Source organism: Scylla paramamosain, chromosome 33 (genome assembly GCF_035594125.1).
Source record: "Scylla paramamosain isolate STU-SP2022 chromosome 33, ASM3559412v1, whole genome shotgun sequence".
Taxonomy (NCBI): domain Eukaryota; kingdom Metazoa; phylum Arthropoda; class Malacostraca; order Decapoda; family Portunidae; genus Scylla; species Scylla paramamosain.
Window position 1 is genome coordinate 14,881,278 of NC_087183.1, and position 23,590 is coordinate 14,904,867.

Consider the following 23,590-nt stretch of genomic DNA (forward strand, 5'->3'; position numbering starts at 1 on the left):
GTACCCATATTGCTAGTCAAGGAAGAGATATGACTTAAAGAGATAAAAAGATATACAAGATATACTAAATAGACGCCCAAATAGCTAGTCAAGAGAGAAAACGGTATCCTCAAGAACTCCTAGTGCTGCAGGCAAATCTTCGTGGTGTCTTGATAGCTAGTCGAGGAATATCACTCATCAGATGCAATAAATGGATGCCCAGATGGTCAATGAGGAGAGAGAGTGCACCGTTCTTTGAATCCACTACTGCAGCAGAGTCCATGAAGTTCCCTGATAATCTGTCAAGGGAGAACTATTACACCTAGATATCAAATAGAATTAAAATGCTCAGAACGTTAATTAGGTGAGTGTATCATAACTTTTGAAAACATCGCCACATACAAGTCCATGAGATTCCAGAGAGGTTGTCGGGAGAAATATCGCACTTAGATATCAAATATTGTTAAAAGATGCTCAGAATGGCAATCGCGAGAGTATAACAGTATTCTTAGAACGAAGCTGCAGCAAACGAACTCGTGAGGCTCCAAATAGTCTGTCAAGGGAGAAATATCACGCCTTGACATCAAGTAGCATTAAAAGATGCTCAGAATGTCAATCAGGTGAGAAAATAACAGCATCCTTTGAACTCCATTGCTGCAGACAAGCTCATGAGACTCCAGAAAACTTGTAAAGGGAGAAATATCACATCTAGACATTGAACAGAATTATAAGATGCTTAGAATTTCCATCAGGTGAGAATGTAACCGCATCCTTTGAACTCTACTGCCGCAGACAAACTAGTGAGGAGCCTAGAGTCTGTCAAGGGAGAAATATCACACCTAGGTATCAGATAGTGTTACGAGTAAAAGATGTCCAGAGATATCAGCCAGGAGAGAGATAACATCCGTCAGCTACTGCAGACGAATCCACGAGGTTCTAAAGTATGCTGTCAAGGAAGGAACAGCCACCCAGGACACACACATACACACACACACACACACACACACAGACACTGCACCCTCAGACGTGTAAACAAGTTCATGAGACGCCCAGATAACCAGTCAGGAAAGGCATTTCTTGATCTTATCCGCTGGAGGGTCTGCAGGATTCGTTCACCCCAGTGGCATCGCTCAGTCACCCAACCACTGGAGCCCTGTGCAGTCTGACTGTGACGCTGACGGGCACCAATCACAGTTTCTCGACTTTTCCAAATGGGCAGCACACACGCATGCCTAGAGAGAGAGAGAGAGAGAGAGAGAGAGAGAGAGAGAGAGAGAAGGGGGGAGGAGACGCCAAAGATGGATGGACCCAATGATTACATACTATCATCGCCACCATCATCACCATAAATTTAGTAACAACAACTGCGGCAGCAGCAGCAGCAGCACCAACAGTAACAACAAAAACAACAACAACAACAACAACAGCAATAATACCAATGAGGATGATGATCAGCAGCAGCAACAACAACAACAACAACAACAACAACACCAATGAGGATGATGATGAGAGGGGTGAGTTGCAGTGTGATAAGAAGTGGTGTTGGTGGTGGTGGTGGTGATGCCCCGTGGCCGGTGAAGGGAGGCAGGGATACGGGGATACAGAAAGACACAATGAGGGAAGATTGGGACAGGAAATTAAATCACAAGGACCCGAAGTTACGAGCACTATAGGTCCCTGTTGAGTCCCAGCTTCCGTTAGACTCTTTTTAAAGACAACAATTACAATGACAACAATAACTACTACTACTACTACTACTACTACTACTACTACTACTACTACTACTACTAGTACTAATACTAATACTGCTGCTGCTGCTGCTGCTGCTGCTTCTACTGCTATTACTGCTGCTGCTACCTCTTGCAGCCTGCAGCACTAATAATTTGCCAGAATAGATTATGTGCTAAATTACTGTGCTAAATGATAACGAATGGAACAGAGCAATGAGGTCAAATGAAATTATCCTACGCGAGGCTCCTCCTCCTATTCTTCCTCGTCTCAGTGCCGTTCGGACGTTGTATGATTTTTGGCATCACAAAATATTCTCATCTGATCTCGATTGACCGCTTCCTGTATAGCCAGGGATAGACCGTACATGCAACCTTTTTGTCGCAAAATCATTTGGCATTAGCACAACCACGCTACTTGCTGTCTTGGTCTGATTTTAAGGTTGGTGTCGCATGCATTGTGCCATCAACCTGAGTGTCGCTGGAATGTTCTCCTTCGGCGAAAGAAGATCATTATGAAAAGAGCATTCGCTTGCAAATGCTGGCAATGCACTGTGCCAAAAAAAATTCTGGAACAGTGATCACCCACATTTTTGCAGCCACTTCGATCATTTTCATCTATTTTCACCATTGCGTGTTTACTGTTGTAGGATGCAGGGGACGAAAGGGAGTGGGAAGTGAGCGAAGTGACAGGCCAGTCAAGGTGGGTTCAGCACCGCCCTAACTTGCTCTCTCCAGCAGGGCACAGCCTCCCTAGTACAGCGTTAGCTAGTGCCGCGCAAACATCCTGGTGCCTGTGGTGAAGGCTCTCGACTTCTGACCATATTGCGGCAAATTGATGGTAATAATATATCTATCTCGAGGCGCTTTGTTGCTTTTATGAAAGTGGCTGGGCTTGGCAGGATTTAAATGTCCCGCCGTCGCTTGGGTCTCATGCATTACTGGAACCAACGGGAGGGAAACTCTCTCCTACAGCGGTGGCTTTTCTGACTTCATACGCTTTTGGGAGGCTTTGAAATATTATTACCATCACTTTCAAAATATTGTCAGTATGTCGGAATTGTTCAGGGAGATAATGCGGCAGTCAAACCCCAAACTGGAGAGGTCTCCTTCCACCTTGTCGTCCGCCTCACTGCGCGAGCTGAGGAGGCGAGTCAGTGTTGACAGCATGGCGGAGGAGGACACAGACAGCGCTCAGAACCTCGAATATGAAGTTACTTTGGTGAGTAACAACTCTTATTTCACGTCAAGTATGAGTGAGAATGTCGTGATGAGCACCTTCTTGTTGTGTTGCAAAGGTAGTGTTGCATCTGTGTAGTTGTGGGCGGTGACTAACTTGTGTGTCTGGAGGGAGAGGGTTGGTTGACCACTGGTGCGGGGATGCACTGCTCTGTTTCTTAATAACGCACTGCAGGTTTGACAGGCGACAGTGGAAATCAAGTTCATGCCCATTAATGTGATGTCGTAGACAAAAATATCCCTTGTTTCTCGTCCCAGTTATATCTTAAGCAAAAACAAACAACATTCCCCATTACCCAATAAACAATAACAGCCATTCATTCCCTAAGTTCTCGGTAAGTGCACAGTGAAAACATCATGAATCCTGCATAGCGTAGAGGGTGGTGTAGGGAAACAGTACATTGTTTTTTTTTTTTTTAACTACATGCATTACGGAAGCAGTTTTTCGTGAATTCTTGAACAAAGGTGATAGTTCATTGATGCCTCGCCTGCTTGGTTCCTTCACCATTTTCGCCCCGCCTCTGCTCCAACTGTCAAACACAATCATTGAAATTATAATACGGTTTATAGGGATCACATCTTTGTTTTGAAGGCTAAAGGGTACAGAGGGAAAGAGGCTGAGAATGAGGTGAGCGTGTAGGAGCGTGAGCAGAGAGCGGAGCGTGAGGTTGGGAGGGAAACTGGAGGTCTGTCATCTGGTGGGAGTTAGAGAGGATAATGGGTCTCTGTGCTAACAAAGACTCTTATACAGCGTTTTCTACCGGTCTTGCTCTTGTTTTTGTTATGCTTGGGAAGGGAAGGGTTTGTGTTTGGAACCCGTGGTTACTTTCGGCAACAAGAGGAAAAGCATAAAAATTCGAACACCAGAGACAAACAAGGAGAGAGAGAGAGAGAGAGAGAGAGAGAGAGAGAGAGAGAGAGAGAGAGAGAGAGAGAGAGCGTCAGAATCACCCTCATATATAAAATTTTCTTGCGTCCGTCAATCACTGAAATTTTATGATATAAAAATGACATAAAAAAAGCAAGAACCACGTACAGTATCACTAATAATATTTACATCGTTACTTCTGTGCATGTTCTGTGGCTTAGAGGGACACAATACACACCACTATACGCCCTAATTTCACCTTATCCAACTCTATATAATCTTAACAGATGTAACACAACTAATCTAACCTAACCTCATCCAATTTTCATGTTATCCACCGTTTGATTACACGCCGACTCTTGCTTGAGTTTCTTGGTGTTTGTTGTGTAAGATGTATCTCTTCTCGGAATTAGTTTATTCATCTGTACCTTGTTTCCCTTACGTCACCCAGTCAAGTTGCTCCGAGTCCTCATATAATACTGATGTTCTTTACAATAACAAGAGCTAACACTATTAACGTTCAGCTTATTCCTCGAAAAAAACTTAATGCGTGTGACAAGTTTTCGGTGTATAAATTAACCACGAAAGTCTTAACTGTAGTCGCGTCTTTCCCTTGGTGTCTGGAGTGTCTGGTGGGGACTTCACTGGAGGCTGCTTCGTCGGGCGGCAACGGGCGGGCTAAAAATAGAACTTGCCTGGAGGATATTGTCAGACATGGAGGGTGACGACCGCCGCCTTCCCCAGCGATAGCTTGCTTGCTTGTAGGTGTGGGTTATCGTAGGTTATGGAGTAGGCTGAAATGAGCTGCTTTCGTGAGGTTTTTTAATATTTCTTTACGAGTTTTTGAAGTGTTATGATGTGACTTGAAAGTGTTATGCCTTGACTGACTATTGTTTCATTACCGGTTCTAATTCTTTTACTGCTAATGCTGCTACTACTACTACTACTACTACTACGAGGACAGCTATATTCACACAGGTTACAAGGGACGTGGTAATGTTTCCTGTTCACTTTTAACATCACGGAAGAACGGAACTGAGTACTTTTCATCTCGGCTGCAACGCGAGGCGGAAGGGTAGCATAGGCTCGTCGCCACCACTCCGTTAGCGAATAGGGTGTTGTAACCAAACCATTGGCTTAACATCCGCTCAGTTTAGTTCCTGCTGGATATTATTTCACACGTTCGCATAATCACTTCCTACTTGTCGATCCAGCCGCCGCCGCCACCTCTAAGGACCACTTCCGTATGGCGAAAGTGGTTGTCCGAACGGTACCAACTGGTAGGCCCCCGCGAAGGTCGTCCCCTCCTCTTTCTCCTCCTCCTCCTCCTCCTCCTCCTCCTCCTCCCTCACCTGGGCAGTGGGGACGAAGGAAAGGGTTAATAGTTGATGGTTCCTGAAGTTTTTGTTGTACTTTTTCTCCTTTTCTCCTGTAATGAACCTTGATAAAGCCACGTGTTTACCGGGAACGGAAGTTTAACGAGTCTCATATATGTAGAGTACCTGGCTGGCCCCCTGCTGTGTGTGTGTGTGTGTGTGTGTGTGTGTGTGTGTGTGTGTGTGACTTTCAAAACTTGTTTATTAGGATCTTCAAGTTAATTCCGCGTCTTGGGCAGTAAGTTCAGGGGGTCCATCGTTGCCAGAAGAATGACGCTTCGATTTCTGCTGGTAGGAAGTCGCGACTTAACCCGGAGTACAAAAGAAGAGAAGTCAGTGGTGTAATGTTACGCAAAAGCCTGACATTCAAACATGACTTCTCTTCCTTAAGCCTCGCCGCATAGCAGACTGGTTCCCGAGTCATGCTCCTGTACACTCACGTTGCAGCTTACATTACCCAGTCACTCACTCGCCCGCCACTCACATATACTATTCAGGTCAAGGCTGGGAGGCAATGAGACCCAGCAGCGTCCCTCCAACTAACAATACCTGGCCTGGCGTGGGAGTGGCGACGAAACAACGATGCTAATCTGTCTCTTCCTCTGCCCTCTCCCGGGAGATTGTAAAACCCACCAGGGGAATGAATCGAGAAGGACGGAGAGTGAGCGTTTGCGAATGAATGGCATGAATAGAAAGAGGGATAACGGGGTGGAAATGTATATGGATGCGTGATGATGCAATATTGCTTAGTACTCTGCGCTGACACTGTTTTATTTTTAGCGTGGAATTTTAGATATTCTGGGTTGTGGGTGAGAAGTGTTGCCGTGAATGCTGATGATGCCGCAGATGACAAGGATGAATGACAGTGTTCCTGAGTGGTGAGGCGTCCGCCACTCTTGTGTCATTGTTCATGGCTAGACGTGTTTGTGTTTGGTTAATTAGTGCAGGTCATCTTGTTCCTCCTCTCCGTGTTTGGATATGTGGTGCAGGGCAGGTGACACACACACACACACACACACACACACACACACACACACACACACACACACACACACACACACACACACACACACACACACACACACACACACACTAAGGTCAATTATGAAATCTTGCTCCAACTTACTGAAAAAATGAAAATTAACTGAACTTTTATGGTCAAAGGACTTCTGCATTCAATTATCTGCTTTTTTTTTTTCTTTTATTACAATTATTTTTACTATCATCACGTCCAGCTCCACTTGTTCCTGCTTGAAAATTTCCACCTGGTCGTAGAATACCTGTAATTGTCGGCGGATTGCGGGTGAGCGTGGACAGGTAGACGGATTTCCTTAATGACAAGTACCTCACCTTGAAAGTTACCTGGCCTGGCTATTGATTGCTAGGCTTATTTCCGTGTGTGTGTGTGTGTGTGTGTGTGTGTGTGTTGGAATGTGATGCCATTGCTTTATCCAGACCAATTTGACACGACCAAGATGTCTTAGCACGCACACACACACACACACACACACACACACACACACACACACACACACACACACACACACACACACACACACACACACACACACACACACACACACACACACACACACACACAAACTTGATCTAACTTTCCAGTAACGTAAATCAAACACAAAAAAAAGTATCAATAATTTCAATAATATTCTTGACAGGGGATCATAATACTTTGCCACTTAAGATAAAAAAACATAATGACTTGCTTTACTTTTATTGCTTTTACGTGTTATTTTGTCAGCGGTAACCCAAATAAAGGTAAAGATAATGATAGATACATGTACGGTGGATGCATCGTCTTTAATGGTGTAATGTTTATTCAGAGTAGGATATTGTTACCATATAGAGAAATCTGGATCATGACAAATACTTTCATTACTATCGCTCAGAGCGCAGAGATTAACTTACATATCTACCTGTTGACTTAATACTGAGAACTAAGCTTTAAATATGTATAGAATTGCCAGCATCCATTAAATTACCCTGAAAATGTCAATAAAGTTGACGAATATTTCACTGTTCATCGCTTGAATTACAGGAGTTAATCTGGTTATCTAATTGTTGACTCAATGATAACGAGTTGTGATATCTTTACTAAATTTAAATATAGATAACATCACTAACATCCATCTTAGTGCCCTGAAAATGTCTCTGAACTTGACAGATATTTCATTGCGCATCGTTTGAAGTCGTTTGGAGTTAATGTATAAATGTAATTGTTGACTTAATGATAACGAGGTGAAATATCTTTACCTTAAGTGCAAAATTAATAACATCGCCAACGTCCATCTAATTATCCTAAAACTGTCTGACATTGACGAATATTTCATTGATCATCATTTTAATTCAAATTAATATATTCATCTATTTGTTGACTTAATGATAACAGAGTATGATACCTTAACTTCAAATACGTGTAACATAGGCAGCATCCATGCAGTTGCCCTAAAACTGTCTCTGAACTTGACAAACAGATCAATGCTTATCCTGTAAAGGCCAGAAACTAATGTATTCATCTAATTATTTTCTGATTTCACCGTGACTCGAAAGTATGATAGTTTTCCTTTAAAGAAATTACATATCACATTGCAAGCACGCCAATGATAACCATACGAATGTCCTGAAAAGCTCTGGAAGTTATAATTGTTTCAAGCCCAAAATCTCGTATGTATTATTATGTGGAAATTCCAAAAGTTTGTGTATTTTATCGTATCTCCATTTCACGGTGTCAACCACGGTGCATTAATCATCAGGAGACGCACGTACCATCCCAAGCAATCATTACCATTACAAACTCGTATATATTAACATGAAAACCCAAAAGCTTGTGTATTTTACTATATCTCATTTCCACGGTGTCACAAGATACGATGCTTTAACCTGCAGGAAACGTGCCGTCCCAACCATCTATAATTACAACAAATGTATCTGGTTAATCTCCACCCTGATACACTTGCATGTTTCTCCCCATGAGGTCCCCGCCTAACTAGGAATGACTGACGAAGAAAAATTGCCTTGGAGATCTTGTTACCCTTGCTGGAGGCGGAGGGAGAGAGGGAGGGAGGGAGGGATGGAGGTGAGCAGCGGGAGGAGTCGTCAAGGAAGGAGGGAGGAGTAGGAGTACCTCTTTACCCACGGGAGATGAGGTGAAGGGAGGAAGAGACTCAGGGGAGGTTGTCAGAGTGGATGGCATGACAGGAGTGGAATGGGGAGAGGAGGGAGGTGACGACATTCCTTTGGGTAGGATAGATACTTACCCACGAGAGGTGAGGTGAAGGAAAGACTCGCACCCACGCCCCTTTTCAAGTTCCTCAAGCTGTAAGTTAAAAGGGAAGACGTAAAATCCATTGACATTACAATTTTCTCCGTCTCCCCTTTTGTCCCCTCATCGTGTCCTTCGTCTTCTTGATTTCCTGGAGCCTCGGTGCGTCAGAGGGGGGGGACAGGGAAGGGGGAGCGTCTGAAGGCATGTGGAGGGCGTGTGAGGGATGTGGATCAAGTAAGGGGGGCCGGGTTGGGTGAGAGGCAGGAGTAGGAGGCAGAATACAGCCACCTTGTTTGTTTTCAAGGGTTCCTTTGCTTATTCACTTCAGGTCCTCCTCTTGTCATTTACAGGAGAGAAGGGAAATGATAAAGAGGAGAGAAAATTAAAGGAACGGACGGGAATAGAAGATTTAAGAGAAGGTTAAGAGAAAGATGATATATAGATACATAGATAGATAGATTAGCGTAGAAGAGAGGGAGGGAAAAGAGTAAATTTTGATGATGAAATATAAAGATGGAGATGGAAGGAAGGGAAAAAGGAATCTGTGCGGAGAAATTTCAGTGTGGAAAGAGAGAAAAACGAGAAAACTTTAGGGTAAGAGAGAACAGGTGCTCATTGGAGGGGTGGAAGGAAGGGTCGAGGAGGAAGGAAGGGAGGGAGGGAAGAGGTATGGGGAAAAAGTTACAAAAGATGAACATGGGATGGGTATTGGAGGAACGGATAGAAGGATCATAAAGGAAAAAAATAAGTGGTTTGGGAGATTCACAGATAGATATTGCAGGACAGAAGGAAAAGGTCATGAAGGAAGGGAAGGAGGGAAGAGGCATGAGAGGTTTACAGATAGATATTGAAGGAAGGAAGGAAGTGAAGGAGAGAAGTGTGGGAGGTTTACGGATAGATACTGAAGGAAAGGGTTACGAAGGAAGGGAAGGAGAGGAAAGGCATGAGAGATTCACAGAGGAGAAACTGTGTCTCGTGTACTTTAAATGACGTGACCCAGTGGATTGAAATAAACAACGGAAGCCTCTCTCAGTGGGCTTCCTGCTGCACCCCAGCTGGCAGGAAGTGAGTGGGTGCCCATTGCCTGCTTTTCTGACACTTCTCACGGGCACAGGAACAGTACCAGCAGGAGAAATGAACTGCTGTGCCCTATATTGTCCCCTATCCCTCGTATTTAATTGTCCTGTTGTGTTTGGATTTTCGAACTGGATGTATGGAAGAGAAGGACGTCTGGAGTTGGAGGAGGGACAAGGCAGGGAAGAAGGGTGGAAGGAAGTTAGACTGGAGATTGGAGTGACACGACGCAGTGTTGAAAGATGATGATGACACGGGAGGAAGGGAGGAAGGGAGGGAAGATGATAGGAGTGGGCGATAAGACAATGAGTTAAAGGGTTTTCGTGACTGCCTCATCAGATATTGTTAGTGTTATATTCCAGTGTGAGGATACATACACATGCTTATACATATATAGTGATACTTTATTAACCTTGCTTATACATAGATACTTCATTGACCTCACCGTAGCCAGATATACATACACGTACGTACATACATACATACACACATTGGCAACTCTTACACATCCATATTCAACATTATCCTTTTCGTCCAAGCTTTTAATAGTTCACTTAATAATGAAAAAAATAACACTTTTGCAATTGACTTGGTGCTAAAACTCTTACGTTCCAATTAATTTACATCCATAGAACCTTTTCCCATCCCTTGCTGTCCCATAATTGTTCCCGTCCACCAGCACCCATAGACACCACCACCACCACCACCAATACACACCTGTCGTCTTGATTTGGAAGCCTGACATCCTACACCTGCTGATCGATGGGCCGTTTTTGTATGACCAACACTTGCCTTTAGAAACACCAGTCCAAAGCTTACGAAAGTGGTGGTAGTAGTAGTAGTAGTAGTAGTAGTAGTAGTAGTAGTTGTTGTAGTAGTTGTAGTTGTAATAGTAGTAGTAGTAATAATAGTAGTAGTAGTAGTAGTAGTGGGAAAGGTATCGCTCACGCACCCAGTATACATATTTACCAAAGGACAGCCTTGTTTGGGTAAGATAAAGTTTAACCTTGTGCCTTTTTATTGCTTTGTTGCAGCAGAAGTTTTTTTTATTCACTTCAACCTCTGCGTCAAATTAACTATTTCTCATTTACTTTGTTTACAAGCTGATCTGAATTTCCTATTTTTTCTTCTCACCACGGTTCTTGTTACGTCACCACACTGCGTCGCCGTCACGGTTTTCATTATTCATCGGGGACTGAGCTTGGAGAGTGACAAAGCAACATTACACAACCATCCCTACCCTCTTCTCTTCAAGCCCTGGCTCACCACCACCAATGCCGCCATACTGGACCGCGCCCTTCAGACAGTGTCCTTTCCAGCGTTCCTCAACGTTTCTAGGAACTGTAAACGAAAGTAAAGTCCTCCTTCGCACCATCTTGAAAGTAAAGTCTGGTCTGTTTTCACCTTATGGCTTTATGGTTGGATGAGCAGCGACATCTTGAGGTTTCGGCGCTTCCTACTCTTGGGTCAGAGAAGCTACTTTTACACTGCTGATTTCCTGAGTATTTTCCTTTTTTCACGAACCTTATTCAAGTCATACGTAGTTGTCTAAGAGCCAGCCATAGTGGAGGAATGTATGCATGTATCCTTGTGCCCTTCGTTCGTCAACACAAGCCTTGCAAACTCACGGTGCAAAGAATGAACAAATCAGCCATCACGTCTAGTCAATAGAGACGATAATCTACGAGTCTTGAGTCACTGCCTAAGCCGTAAAATTACTGAGATTAACGTCCCTTACCCATCAGTGTTTGTCTTTGGCTTCAAGGACGAGGCGGCGGCAGGACGTGGGTGCCTGTGGAGATAAGGTAGTTTGGGTGGAAGCTTTACAGGAGAGGGTTGGTGAATGATAGGTGATCCTGGACACCCCACGAGGAAAACTTTGTGAGAGCCTTTTGGAAACCTCTCAGGACGCCGTAGTTTGTGGGAAGATCGGTGGTATTCTTTCCCATGATCTTGCTACGGGATATCCTGAAATCTTTGAACTTAGAACCTCTGGAAGGCACAAGGAAAGGTGGAATTTCAAGCACTTCTCGAGATCTTAAGGTTCGTGGTGACTTCAGGACACAATAGAACCTTTAGAGGTGATGCTGTAGAAGGCCTGGAATCTGAAATGAACTTTTAACCGGTGGAAATCAAAAGAAAGTGAAATTCGGACACGAGAAGACTAAGAAAGAAAAGATGAAATTTTGAACACTTTAAAACCTTAAAGAGGAAATTGACTTTGGGACATTATAGAACGTTTAAATTGATTTCCATAGTAGAGAAAAGGGTTAAAGAGCAACCATGCAGTTACTAAGAAGGGGAAGCTCTGTGAGGGAGGTGGTGGGGGGTCTTGTGGACCTCTGCTTCACCTCCCTCGATACCTTCTTCCTCCCGCTCGTGATAGAGTCTGCGAACCGGAACCGGGTGAGTGCATGTGTGTGTGTGTGTCCTGTCATCCTTTCTCCCTTTATTCAGTCCTTCCTTCCTTGATTCCTTTGTGGGTCTGAGGCGGAACTTAGGCCACTGTTTGGCGGGGAAACATAAAGGCTTTGTGCGTCTGTTTGCTCGTGCATTGAGGAGACGTGGCCATCATTTGTTTAGAGAGAGAGAGAGAGAGAGAGAGAGAGAGAGAGAGAGAGAGAGAGAGAGAGAGAGAGAGAGAGAGAGAGAGAGATTTGGGCACTTAAACATTTATCTATAGCCAATAACAGAAACTACAAATAATAACGATAATAATGATGACAAAAAAACAACTTGCCTTTTCAGAGAGAGAGAGAGAGAGAGAGAGAGAGAGAGAGAGAGAGAGGAGGGCTCATGGCAACCCAGTTCACCTCCACGTGTGCTCTGAAGGGGACATTCGTGCAGGTGTTCACGGAGCTAGTGAGGGCCTCGGTTGACCAGTGGGGCCTTGAGTGTGCGGGGAACATGAGGCAGGGGTCTGTGTGGGTTTCCTCGAGGCCATTCTCAGTCTCTTTTTATTAATTTGCGGCATCCTTTGTGTTCACGAGCAGCGTCACGCCTCGGGCCCACCGCTGTGCCTGGAAAAATTGCTTCCGCTTTCGTGTTGTTGTTGTTGTTTTTGACGCATATGAGGAAAAGTTTGGGTGTGAATGAGAAGGAATGTAAAGGAACACAAAGGAAGACGGTAGATGTGTTTGTCCATACGAGGGTGTTTGATGAGTTACAGAGAGAGAGAGAGGGAGAGAGAGAGAGAGAGAGAGAGAGAGAGAGAGAGAGAGAGAGAGAGGAGAGAGAGAGAGAGAGAGGAGAAAGAGAGAGAGAGAGAGACTTACAATGTTTCCTCAAGAGAATGATACAACTTATTCATACAACAACGAGATACTGTCTTGGGAGAGGTATAATAATCCACTGAACTGTGAGGTAATAAAGCGCAAGGTCTTAACATTAACCTTTGCCCTTTATACAAGAAACTGTTTCTATTACCTCTTTAGTATACAAGAACACCCCAAAGCATCTCAGTTGGTACCATCTCCGCGTCTTCTTCATAACTCACTCTAGGAAAACTATTTGTATTTAATTCCTAACTTCATTAATTGACTTCATTATTTACAACACCCACCTGAATGGAGACCAGTTTAGGGGAAACTCAACAATGCTCATAATTACTGTACCTGGAACACATACCTGCGGGAGGAGACGTGGGGAGGACAAAGGAGGTAAGCGTTGATAGGAGGATGGATGATGAGCGTCCTAACCTGGCTGGAAGTGTTCATTCCATGGTATGCCTGGTTCGGGTGGTTGCGAGGGCTGTGTCTGTGTAGGAGTGTCCGATGGTACCCCTCCCATCCTCCCCTTCTGGCCAGTCCCACGCTCTCCTACCTGCGTCTGGCCAGGGTGGGTCTCTGCCTCTCCGCTGTCTACCTCCCTTCCTTCCCCTGTACTGTAAAACTCTTTGTTCTCTCACTAATACTGTTTTCAAAGGCTACAGATTAATTGGGTTATGGGTGTTTCTCTCTTAAGAACTATCAAAAGCTATAGAGATGATTATTTGAGTTTTTTTTTTCGGTTGATGAGGAAAATTCCGTGTTAAATTACCACTGGAATCCTGGAAAGACCTCTAGACACTTCAATAACATTCGCTGGATCTCGTTGAAATTCCAGACAGGAAGCCGAAAGTTCTGAGCATACGATTCCTTGTCTCTGCTCGTCCTACTAATGCTGTCTATAGCCGCCAGCAGCTTTCCCCGTCATTGGTGTCCCCGCCTTAGTACTTCCTCTTTCCCCTCCACGATTCTCTCTCTCTCTCTCTCTCTCTCTCTCTCTCTCTCTCTCTCTCTCTCTCTCTCTCTCTCTCTCTCTCTCTCTCTCTCTCTCTCTCTCTCTCTCTCTCTCTCTCTCCTCCGCCTCTCACGCCCCTATTGTCTCTCTCCACACGCCGTCCCTTCTTTCCCTCACCTCGCCTCCCATCACTCTCAGTCCCCGGGTCCCTTTCCTCCCTTCCTCCCCTTTACTGACCTTCAGGCTCCTGGTGGACGAGCCTCACGCGATGCACCTGTATCCTTGTGACCTTTTGACTTCTTCTTTTAAAGGTCACCTGGAGAGTTAGCATAGGTTCGCTAATTGGAGGTTATTGGGTCGTATCTGTGGAGCTTTAACCCTTTCACTGTTATTTAGGACATCTTGTATCATTAACTATTCAGATTTTTTTTTTTTTTTTGTTCTACAGCCTCGTAATTGCAAAATCTTTTATGCTTTTCTTTCTTGTAGATGCTTTTAAAGACTCCGTGCATTATCTTTGCTGCTCTTGATCATTCCATATCGCAGTAAAAAGTGATTGGTTATTAGTAAGACGGTTCGATTCCTTATGAAGACTTGCAGTTTAGTTGTTTCCTGTGGGATTTTGAGATCAGGGTTTTGTTTCAAGAGAGTTTGAAGGTGTTTGTGTGTTTATCTGGTGGAGGTTCTTTGCATTAGGGTTCGATGCCATACGATACGAGATAAGAGATGAATGTACAGCTTTGATAAGGTTAAATTAAAGAAAAAAAAAGAGAAATAGACGAATGGCATAGACTCAGTAGTGACCCAGTTAGTGCTGTCATTAGGGAGCTTTATAAGAGGATTAGACAAATATATGGATAGTCAAGATAGGTGGAAATAAGTAAGCATGACTGATACAGGGATTGCCATGTGTAGTTGTGATGGTTTCTTGCAGCTTCCCATGTTTTTCTCACACTTTGCTATGTTTTAATGCACCAGACAACATTGCAGGGACTTGTGCGTGGAAAAAACGTTGGTGAAGGAGCAAGTGTAGGGTAGTGTTGTGAAGGGTACATACAGCTTTGTGTGTTGGGTACCGTTGTGTTGGTCTTGCAAGGTGTTTCCTGTGCGCTTGTGTTGGAGAGAGAGAGAGAGAGAGAGAGAGAGAGAGAGAGAGGAGAGAGAGAGGAGAGAGAGAGAGAGAGAGGAGAGAGAGAGAGAGAGAGAGAGGAGAGAGAGAGAGAGAGATTACACGTAGTAAACATAATGGCGCTAATCTTTCTATCTCTCAATGTAATTTCTCTTGTCTTAGTGCGTCATCAGGAAAGACAGGCTGTGTCTGTATGTGTGTGTGTATGTGTATGTGTGTGGTGGCGCGCATGATAATATACAAAAATAACCCCCATCCGCTCTGGGAAAATGAGAACGAGTGTGTCATACTTTCTCAGAATAGAGTTAAGCTTTTATCATTTTTTTCCTCACAGACACACTCAATATGAAGTGAAGTCTAGTATTGTATTCATGACAAGAAGGTAGTCAGCTATCCTACATTTTACCTTGAATACTTTTTTACTTGGAAATCCCACCCTTTGTAATCTGTAATACCTGACTTCGATTCCTACCTTAATCAGAGTTTGTTGATATGTTTACTCTTTACTTAGAAATTCCAACACTTTATAATTTGTAATACCCGATTTTGATTCCCCAGGTTAACCAATCAGTCGGTGAATTAATAAGTGTTTTTTTCGATAAGAACATGCAGTTTTTAATCCTACGTTGCATCTCTTGAACTTAGATGAATAAAAAAATGGAAGAAAAGAATGAAAATGCGAGTGAAAAGAAAAAAAGAAATGTTAGAATTGTGAACGTATCAAGCTGTCACGGACGAGTATGTAAGAAAGAAAGAAAGAAAAGAAAGAATGAAAAATGTTAGATTTGCGAGTGAAAAAAAAAAGAAAAGACAAAGAAATGTATTTAGATTTGTGAACGTTTCAAGTTGCCATGTACGAGAGTCTGTAACAAAGAAAGAAAATGAAAAAAAAGCTTGATTTGCTAGTGAAAAAAAGGAAGAATGAAAAGTTTTAGATTAGAGTAATAAAAAAAAAAAGAAAAAAAGTATTAGATTTGTGAACGTCTTAGGCTGTCATGTACCTGTATGTATGTTTGTTCTGTTTGTTTCCGTGTACTTAAGGTGACGTTGACAAGTAGCACGTAACTGTAGAGCGCGCCGCATGTGATGGTTTTTCGGGTTTTGTCACGGAGCGAGTCGCAGGCGGATGAGACTGGATTGAAGTGGTACTGGGGAGGGAGAGAGAGAGAGAGAGAGAGAGAGAGAGAAGGAGAGAGAGAGAGAGAGCGAGAGCGAGAGCGAGAGAGCGAGAGAGCGTGTGCATGTGTGTGTAGCCAGGCAGTTCCGTCTCCCTCCACTTACTTTGTTCAAACTAATCGAGGTCTTCTTACGTTGCAAGATGCTGAGAGAGAGAGAGAGAGAGAGAGAGAGAGAGTGAGAGAGAGAGAGAAGGGAGAGAGAGAGAAGAGAGAGAGAGAGAGAGACTAGTAATTAAAAGGGAAACAAGTCTTAAGTGATGCCATGGTAAGCAAACATAAAGGAAGGGAAAGAAATGACAGTATGTGGAAACAGTTGGGAAAATATTACATGTTTACTAGTGTTTATTTGGACCTGAGTAGTGTGTTCATTGGATTCCGAGGAGGAAAGAGAAGAATAAGGTGGTGATGATGATGATGATGATGATGATGATGATAAAGATAAAGATAAAGAATTTGTTGATGATAAAGATTGAAGAGGAGGATTGGAACAGTATGTAGAGGAGAAATTTACTTTCCACTCTTTTATTTCGTTATGTATTCACTCTGTTACTACCATCACCATCACCACCCCCGCCTCCGCCACCACCACCACCACTACCCACCACCACCACCACCACCACTCTTACCGTTCCCAAGGGTCACTTACCTGGCCAGAACCATGATTACCTGCCCAGGACAATGAACGTGTGCCTGAGTCAGGTGCGCGGCCCTTACCTGGTCACACCTGTTGTTGTTTACACCTTCCCTGAGCCGAGACGACGAACGTGTATCGCTGGAAGTACAAATGAATATGAATTTTTGAGAAATAAAATGGTTACTTTCGATTTTATCTTACCCGTCTATCATACTTGATTGATTGTGATAAAGATAATTGGAATTGGAGTATACGAGTAGTTTGTTTATGTATCAGAATTGTCAGTGGAAATTGATAAATATACGAATATAATTTACGAATATGAGGGAATTATAGAACCAGGAGGAGGAGGAGGAGAAGGAGAAGGAGGAGGAAGAAGAAATGAGATGGAGGAAGCAAATGAAGAGATGTGGAAGAAAATGATGAGAAAAGGAGAAATAAACTTATGTCCACTTATCTTCCCCCATCCACAAACATGTCTAATCTTTTGTAACTCCACAATGGCTCAACCATAACAACGGACTCATTACTGAGCTCACTCTATGCTACACTACTAAGTAACAGCGATTGAGAACCACTGGCTGATGACTGGACGTATATTATGCTTGAAGTGTGGAGGTTTGGAACGCAAGGTGAGTGAGTAAAGAGGTCGGGGCCATTAACAAGGACGAGGGCGAAGACGACGAGGAGGGTAAGGGTGTTTGTGGAAGCCCTTAATGTCAGATTTAAGCTTCCAAAAGTGAAAAGCTATTAACCCACAAACACAATATCTGTAAACATGAGGTACCCAGGCATCGCATTGTGGTGCATTCATCATCGTGTGAACATGCAAATAAATACAGTTATGAAGTGAAAGAGGAGAAGGTTATATTTTTGTCCTGTTTCTCTCTCTCTCTCTCTCTCTCTCTCTCTCTCTCTCTCTCTCTCTCTCTCTCTCTCTCTCTCTCTCTCTCTCTCTCTCTCTCTCTCTCTCTCTCTCATCGATATCCTCCTTTCTTTTTTCATCCTTCAGCCATGCAAATATTACAATTAGGTGAAGGGGAAAAAAATATTTCCTACTAATTTCCCTAATAGTGAGTCTCATACTTTTCTGTTCTTTAACTATGCAAGGAGTGAAGGATTGTAACAGGTTATATTTCCTGTTGATTTTCCTTATAGTTAGTGGTTTTCTCCCCTTCAGCCCCTTCCGAATATGTAAAGAAAAGAAAAACGATGGAAAGAGAGAGGAAAATAAACGGCATTTTTCGCCCTGTTTTTCCTAATATGTTTCCATTCTCTCTCTCTCTCTCTCTCTCTCTCTCTCTCTCTCTCTCTCTCTCTCTCTCTCTCTCTCTCTCTCTCTCTCTCTCTCTCTCTCTCTCTCTCTCGAAATAAGAAAAGAGACCACTAATTTTCTTGTCGAACTCCTCCTCCTCCTCCTCCTCCTCCTCCTCCTCCTCCTCCTCCTCCTCTTTCTCTTCTTCCTCCTTCAGGCCTCTCAGCTCCAAAATGCATGAATAAATGATTAAACGATATTGTGTGCCAAGGCTGGAAGCGAACCCACACATAACCACGCCCATTCACTCCCTTGCCTTGTTAGTCATCATTATCATCATCATCATCATCATCATTACCGGTGTTATCTGGTATACGTTCATGAAAGTGAGGTCTAGGTGTGTGAGTCAGTGTGTTCTTTGTTGTTTGTATCCGGTGTACTGTAGGCGTGTGTGTGTGTGTGTGTACATGTGTAGGTGTGTGTACATTCTTAAGACTTTGTTATCTTCATTGTTGTTTTTCTTCTTGTTCCTCAGTGGCCTAGTTCTGTTTTTTTTTTTTTTATCTTTTTTATTTAATCTTCATCCTGTTGTTGTTGTTCTTGTCCCTCAGTGCCATGTTCTTTTTTTTTTCTTTATTTAGTTTTCTTCTTTTCCTTCTTTATTTTGCTGCGTTTTCTGGCTTTTTCGTGTTCTTGTTCCTCCCGTTCTTGTTCTTTTTCCTTCGTCGTCTTTTCCTTTTTTTTTTATAAATTTTCTTCTTTTCCTCCTCCTCCTCCTCCTCCTCCTCCTCTTGCGTCATACAATCCGTTATTACCACCCTTTAAATTGAATGAATCAGTCTTTGCTTGTTTTCCTCTGTGTCACTGTTCCTGCGTTACTCCTTATCGTTATCTTTACAGCCTTCTTTCTTATTCTTATTACTGTAGTTCGTGGGGAGAGAGAGAGAGAGAGAGAGTACTTTTTTTTTTTCACTCGTACATCCTGCAATAAATCTCTCCTGCTAATACTTCTGGGGTTAGCAATGGCGGCCACTCGTCTTGTCTTGAGGGCGAGACACGGCCCGCCTAGGCTGTAATCGCCCCACTCCCTGCACTGAAAAGAAAACGGAGACCAAAACATACCTTAGGCAAGATCGAAGTGGTGATCCTGATCTTGATGTAGACTAAGACTATTTCTCTCTCTCTCTCTCTCTCTCTCTCTCTCTCTCTCTCTCTCTCTCTCTCTCTCTCTCTCTCTCTCTCTCTCTCTCTCTCTCTCTCTCTCTCTCTGTTCTGTAGCCTTTGGCCTATCTATGCATATTTAGAAATAATAATGAAAAAAATCGTCTGGCAGGAACAAGAGTGAGTCATTAACAGTTTGTGTTTCGTAAAGACTTGATTAAATTGTTCAAATTGTCTGCTTCATGTTGTTATTTATGCGTCTATTTAATTATACTTTGATTTATTCTAGTGTGTACAAAGTCGTGTATTCGTTTATCAACCCAACTAGAGAGAGAGAGAGAGAGAGAGAGAGAGAGAGAGAGAGAGAGAGAGAGAGAGAGAGAGAGAGAGAGAGAGAGAGATGTTTACTGTCCAATTTCTCAGTCTTAAACTAAAAATTTGACATCGTATCGCTAACAGTAACGTCATTATATTGCCAGCTACGATGTCACGTGAGTAAATTCTTCGGTGTTTCTCGAAATAGTGACGTCACCGTAGGGAAGTGACGTCACATGGCAAGTAATGACGTCAGAAGGTTAGGATCCTTGTCGTGACTTGAGAGAGTGACGTCACGGGCCATTCCTTCAGCCTGAGTGTCTTGGTGGAAATAAAGACTTCTGGTGGTCTTTTTGAGGTCATAGAGACTGAGTGGGCTGCCCTTTGTGTGTGTGTGTGTGTGTGTGTTGAGGAACTGTTTGGTTTAGTTTGATTGTTCGGTGTTTATCAATCTAGTTTCATCTTGGCTATTTTATCTTATTTCTGTCTTTATTTTATTTTGTTTTATTTGTTGGGGGTAAGGGGACTTTTAGTTTGTTTGGTTCCTAGAATGTAAGTTGTAAAGTCTGGTTTATGTTATATTATCCTGTTGGTATCTTATCTTTAATCTACTTACTCGTGCGTTGCTTTTGCGGGCTTGCCTCTGTGGTTATAGGAATGATCTCGTTTTCCTCTAGTCTCAAGTGTATTATATCAAGTTTCTTTTATGTTATTTTATCGTATTTTATCTTATTTTCAATCAGGATTTCTTGTCTGTATTGTTAGGGGAGTGTTCAGGGCCATATAATCTCGCATTTGCGGCGCATTAAATCTTTAACTACTGTAGATTCTTAAGTTACAAAGAAATTATTTGGTGCAAGTTTGATCTCCAAAGGTAACGGAGAAGTAATCATGTATTTAAATCTTGCCATTAAAATCATATAGACTCAGATTGACAACTACCATCCCATCACCAGCGGTACACAGCAGTTCACACTAAGAGAATGTATAGGATCTGTTTAATCATGTATAAGAAAGAATGGGATGAAAAAGAATAGATTTTACAATTTCTAGGCGGTATAATGCTTAGAGGTGGCTGCAGAACGAGGGGAAATGGCTTTGAGTGGCTGCCAGTTAAGGAAAAATGTGTCAAAAACCAGTGAAAGGATTAACTCGCTGTAGATTCTCAAGCTACAAAGAAATGGTTTGTTGCAAGTGACATTCCAGGACCTATACTTTCATTTCCCTCATTAAAATTGTAGAGACTCAGAATAACAACCACCATTCTATCACGACCCGTCAGAAGGTTAAGTTGACCAATAAACCTTCAGTGCAGCTGATCTCGAAGGGCGTGGACTTAAGAATTCAGTGAGATTAGCCGCCGCCAGTCGCCTCACGTTAGTCCATCACAGTGAGATCATCCAGTCCATCCAGGCCCTTGATCATGTACATTAGCCATATTATTAAGCATTATTCGACCGCCAGGATGAAATTGACCCAGGGACCAAAAAAAGACTTAATAGCACACTTGGTGGCTTCATTTATCTTGGCCGCGGGAGGACGACCTCTAGAGCGTCCGTCCGAAGAGAAAATTACCGTGCTAAACGTCTGCACCCGAAGCGCGGCGCCAGTTTCAAGAAAGCCTCGGTGAGTTGAATTGACTTCCGCACAATGCTTCCTTCCCCCCTCCAAGACAAGGCCGCCGCCCCTAGTATGAGTGTGGCATGTCCGAGTGAGAGGTTGGTTACTTTCTCTCTTTGCACCTCCGTCAGCTTAGAAGGAACGCGATGAGACCTTGCAAATGTTTTTTAGTGTTTCGGGGTCTTATCTTTGAGTTTTGAGAACCTTTAGTTGAGGTTTATTGGCTTTTAAGGGCGTTTTTATGATGTCTGTGATAGTTGAACAAGGAATTCTGCATCAGTGAGAATCTGACTGATCATCTCTGTGGCCTTTGGAATTAGTTGTTAAGAGAAGCTAAGGTGTTGAACAATGCGAGGCCACAAACCTTTGAATTTGATAGTCTTTATGTATTTCTGTCTGGGTCAAGCTCTCTGGAAATCAAAGGGTTATGTATTGTTTCCATAAAATCCTCGGTTTAGGTATCTATAGTTTCATTTGCGATAATAGACTATTTTGATAAGTTCCATCACGCCAGCAAGTTGACAGGAGCCTCTTTAACTCTTGTCCAAACTCTTGTTACTTTAATACTTTCTGCAGCTTATTTCTCCTTCAGTGCCTCGGTAGCGTTGGTGCGAGCGGTTAGAGGAAACCTTAATGTACAGTCTCGGTCATAAGTGGTGTGCTGCTTCGTCGCCATGATGAATCGTAACCAGCTCAGGCTCGAAGGTTTGAACAGCGGTGCGTCATGAGGAGAGGAGTGCGAGGTGCCTGCGAGGGGGGAGACCTGAGCTAGTTACGATGCATCATGGCGACGAAACAGGACACAACTTATGGCCGCGACTGTACCTTCAATGAGATACGAAAACCTTTTAACTCAAACGTCTTGAATCTTTTTTTGGAGCGGCAATGATTGTACGACTTCTATTTTTTTTTTTTCAGTAGTCCTAGTTAATGTTACTTAGCGAATATAAGGCAACCGGAATTAAAAGGCTTGTAATATTCAACTAGTATTTATTTTTTGTCATCATGCTAATCTTTCGAAATTAACTACTACTCGATCAGTCAATGTCTCAGTCACTGCTGTCTTTCGGAAATCAAGTCTTAACCCTTTCAGTGCGATAGTAAACAATTAACAGCAGTAGAAGTAACGCACGAAATCTTTACAAATATATACAAGAAAGAAGGGGATTAAAAAGAATAGGTTTTGTAATTTTTTCCCAGTTTAAAGACTGGAGTTGGCTGTAGAACAAGTAAGGATGTCTAAGAATGATTAGTAATTAAGGAATGATGTACCAAAGACCAGTTTAATCTACACCTGACTATTTCCATAAGCTTGAGAGGACTCCAGAAGGTCAAGTCTCGTCACCATCACCCCCTCTGGCATGTCCGAGTTGTAATTTACTTTCCCTCTTGGCGCCTCGTGAGAGATGAGACCTTAGTACACCTTGTCATAGAGAGAGGTGGTGGGAGGGGCGGAGACAAGACCTTTCAACTCAGATGCACCTTCACTCTTATTGTCATGATTCCTTCTCTGCCTAACGAAATGTATTGACAAGTTCAGGGTGAATAAAATTTCAAAAGACATCACTTGTAGCAAAAAGGATTGATTTGGTACTAAATTAGATACTTTATATTGTCATCAGTTCCATTTTTCCACACTTAACAAAGTACGGAGGTTCACAAATCGCTGTCAGTACTCAGGAGGTTAACACAACACCGCCATTGCTATTAGAGTGCCAACAATTCAATTTTTTTCCCCACTGAATCAACTACGGAGCTTCACAAATTGATATCAGTAGGAATGAAAAGCTTAACACAACACCTCCACTGCTTTCATGAGTTTCCCCTGCCGTCTGCTCCCTGGAAGCGCGCGCGAGTGACGGAGTCATCAAGATTTTGTGGAAATGCGCAAATCCGTAAGTTTTCCTCGCGGTGACTGGGCCAAGGACGCGGGACGGACGTTTGGCGCCGATCCAGCTCGTTACTTTCAACGCCTTAAGAATTTCGAGCGTCCTGTGGGCTTGGCGGCGTGTTCCCCAGCCTCTACCCCGCTGCCCCGCCTTTCCGCCCCTCGCCGTCCTCTGCACCGCCACTGCCTTGCCCCTGCAGCTTCAATGTCCCCGTAATTGAACTCTTTTGCGGCCAAGGGTACTAGGGCGGCCTCGTGGCGCCGGGGAAGTGGCAAGGTTGATGGTGCATTGCTGATCTCGTTTTATAGGTTCGGGACGAGGCCTTTTAATTTATAGCTGCAGTTTTTCTTTCTTTCTGTCTCCCTCCCTCTCTCTCTCTCTCTCTCTCTCTCTCTCTCTCTCTCTCTCTCTCTCTCTCTCTCTCTCTCTCTCTCTCTCTCTCTCCGTGTAGGGGCGTCCACCAAGGACTGATAGTGCGAGCGGTGACTGAGGTGTTCTTTTCCGAAGGCCTCTTGAGTTATTAAGTGGAACGTGTAAGTAGTAAGTAATGAGGAGGTGATCGTATAAGTAAGACGTTCTTTTTTTTTATTGAGAGGGAAAAGAACGAGCAAATCTTACTGAAGACGTTTTAAGTAATAGTTA

At 43.2% G+C, this 23,590-nt stretch overlaps 1 protein-coding gene across 2 annotated transcripts in view; it reads left to right on the plus strand.

Moving 5' to 3' along the window:
- Positions 1-2,404: 2,404 nt before the first annotated feature.
- The window catches only part of LOC135089758 (chloride channel protein 2-like), a 112,475-nt gene continuing 91,289 nt past the window's right edge, over positions 2,405-23,590 (plus strand). Inside the window, exons 1-2 of one of the 2 annotated variants that reach the window (XM_063985759.1) lie at positions 2,405-2,547; positions 2,775-2,928. In XM_063985759.1, coding sequence (XP_063841829.1) covers positions 2,782-2,928 — 147 coding nt within the window. In that variant the 5' untranslated portion in view covers positions 2,405-2,547; positions 2,775-2,781. Of the gene's footprint in view, positions 2,929-23,590 lie in introns of both variants that reach the window. The other variant, XM_063985758.1, reaches the window with a different exon arrangement.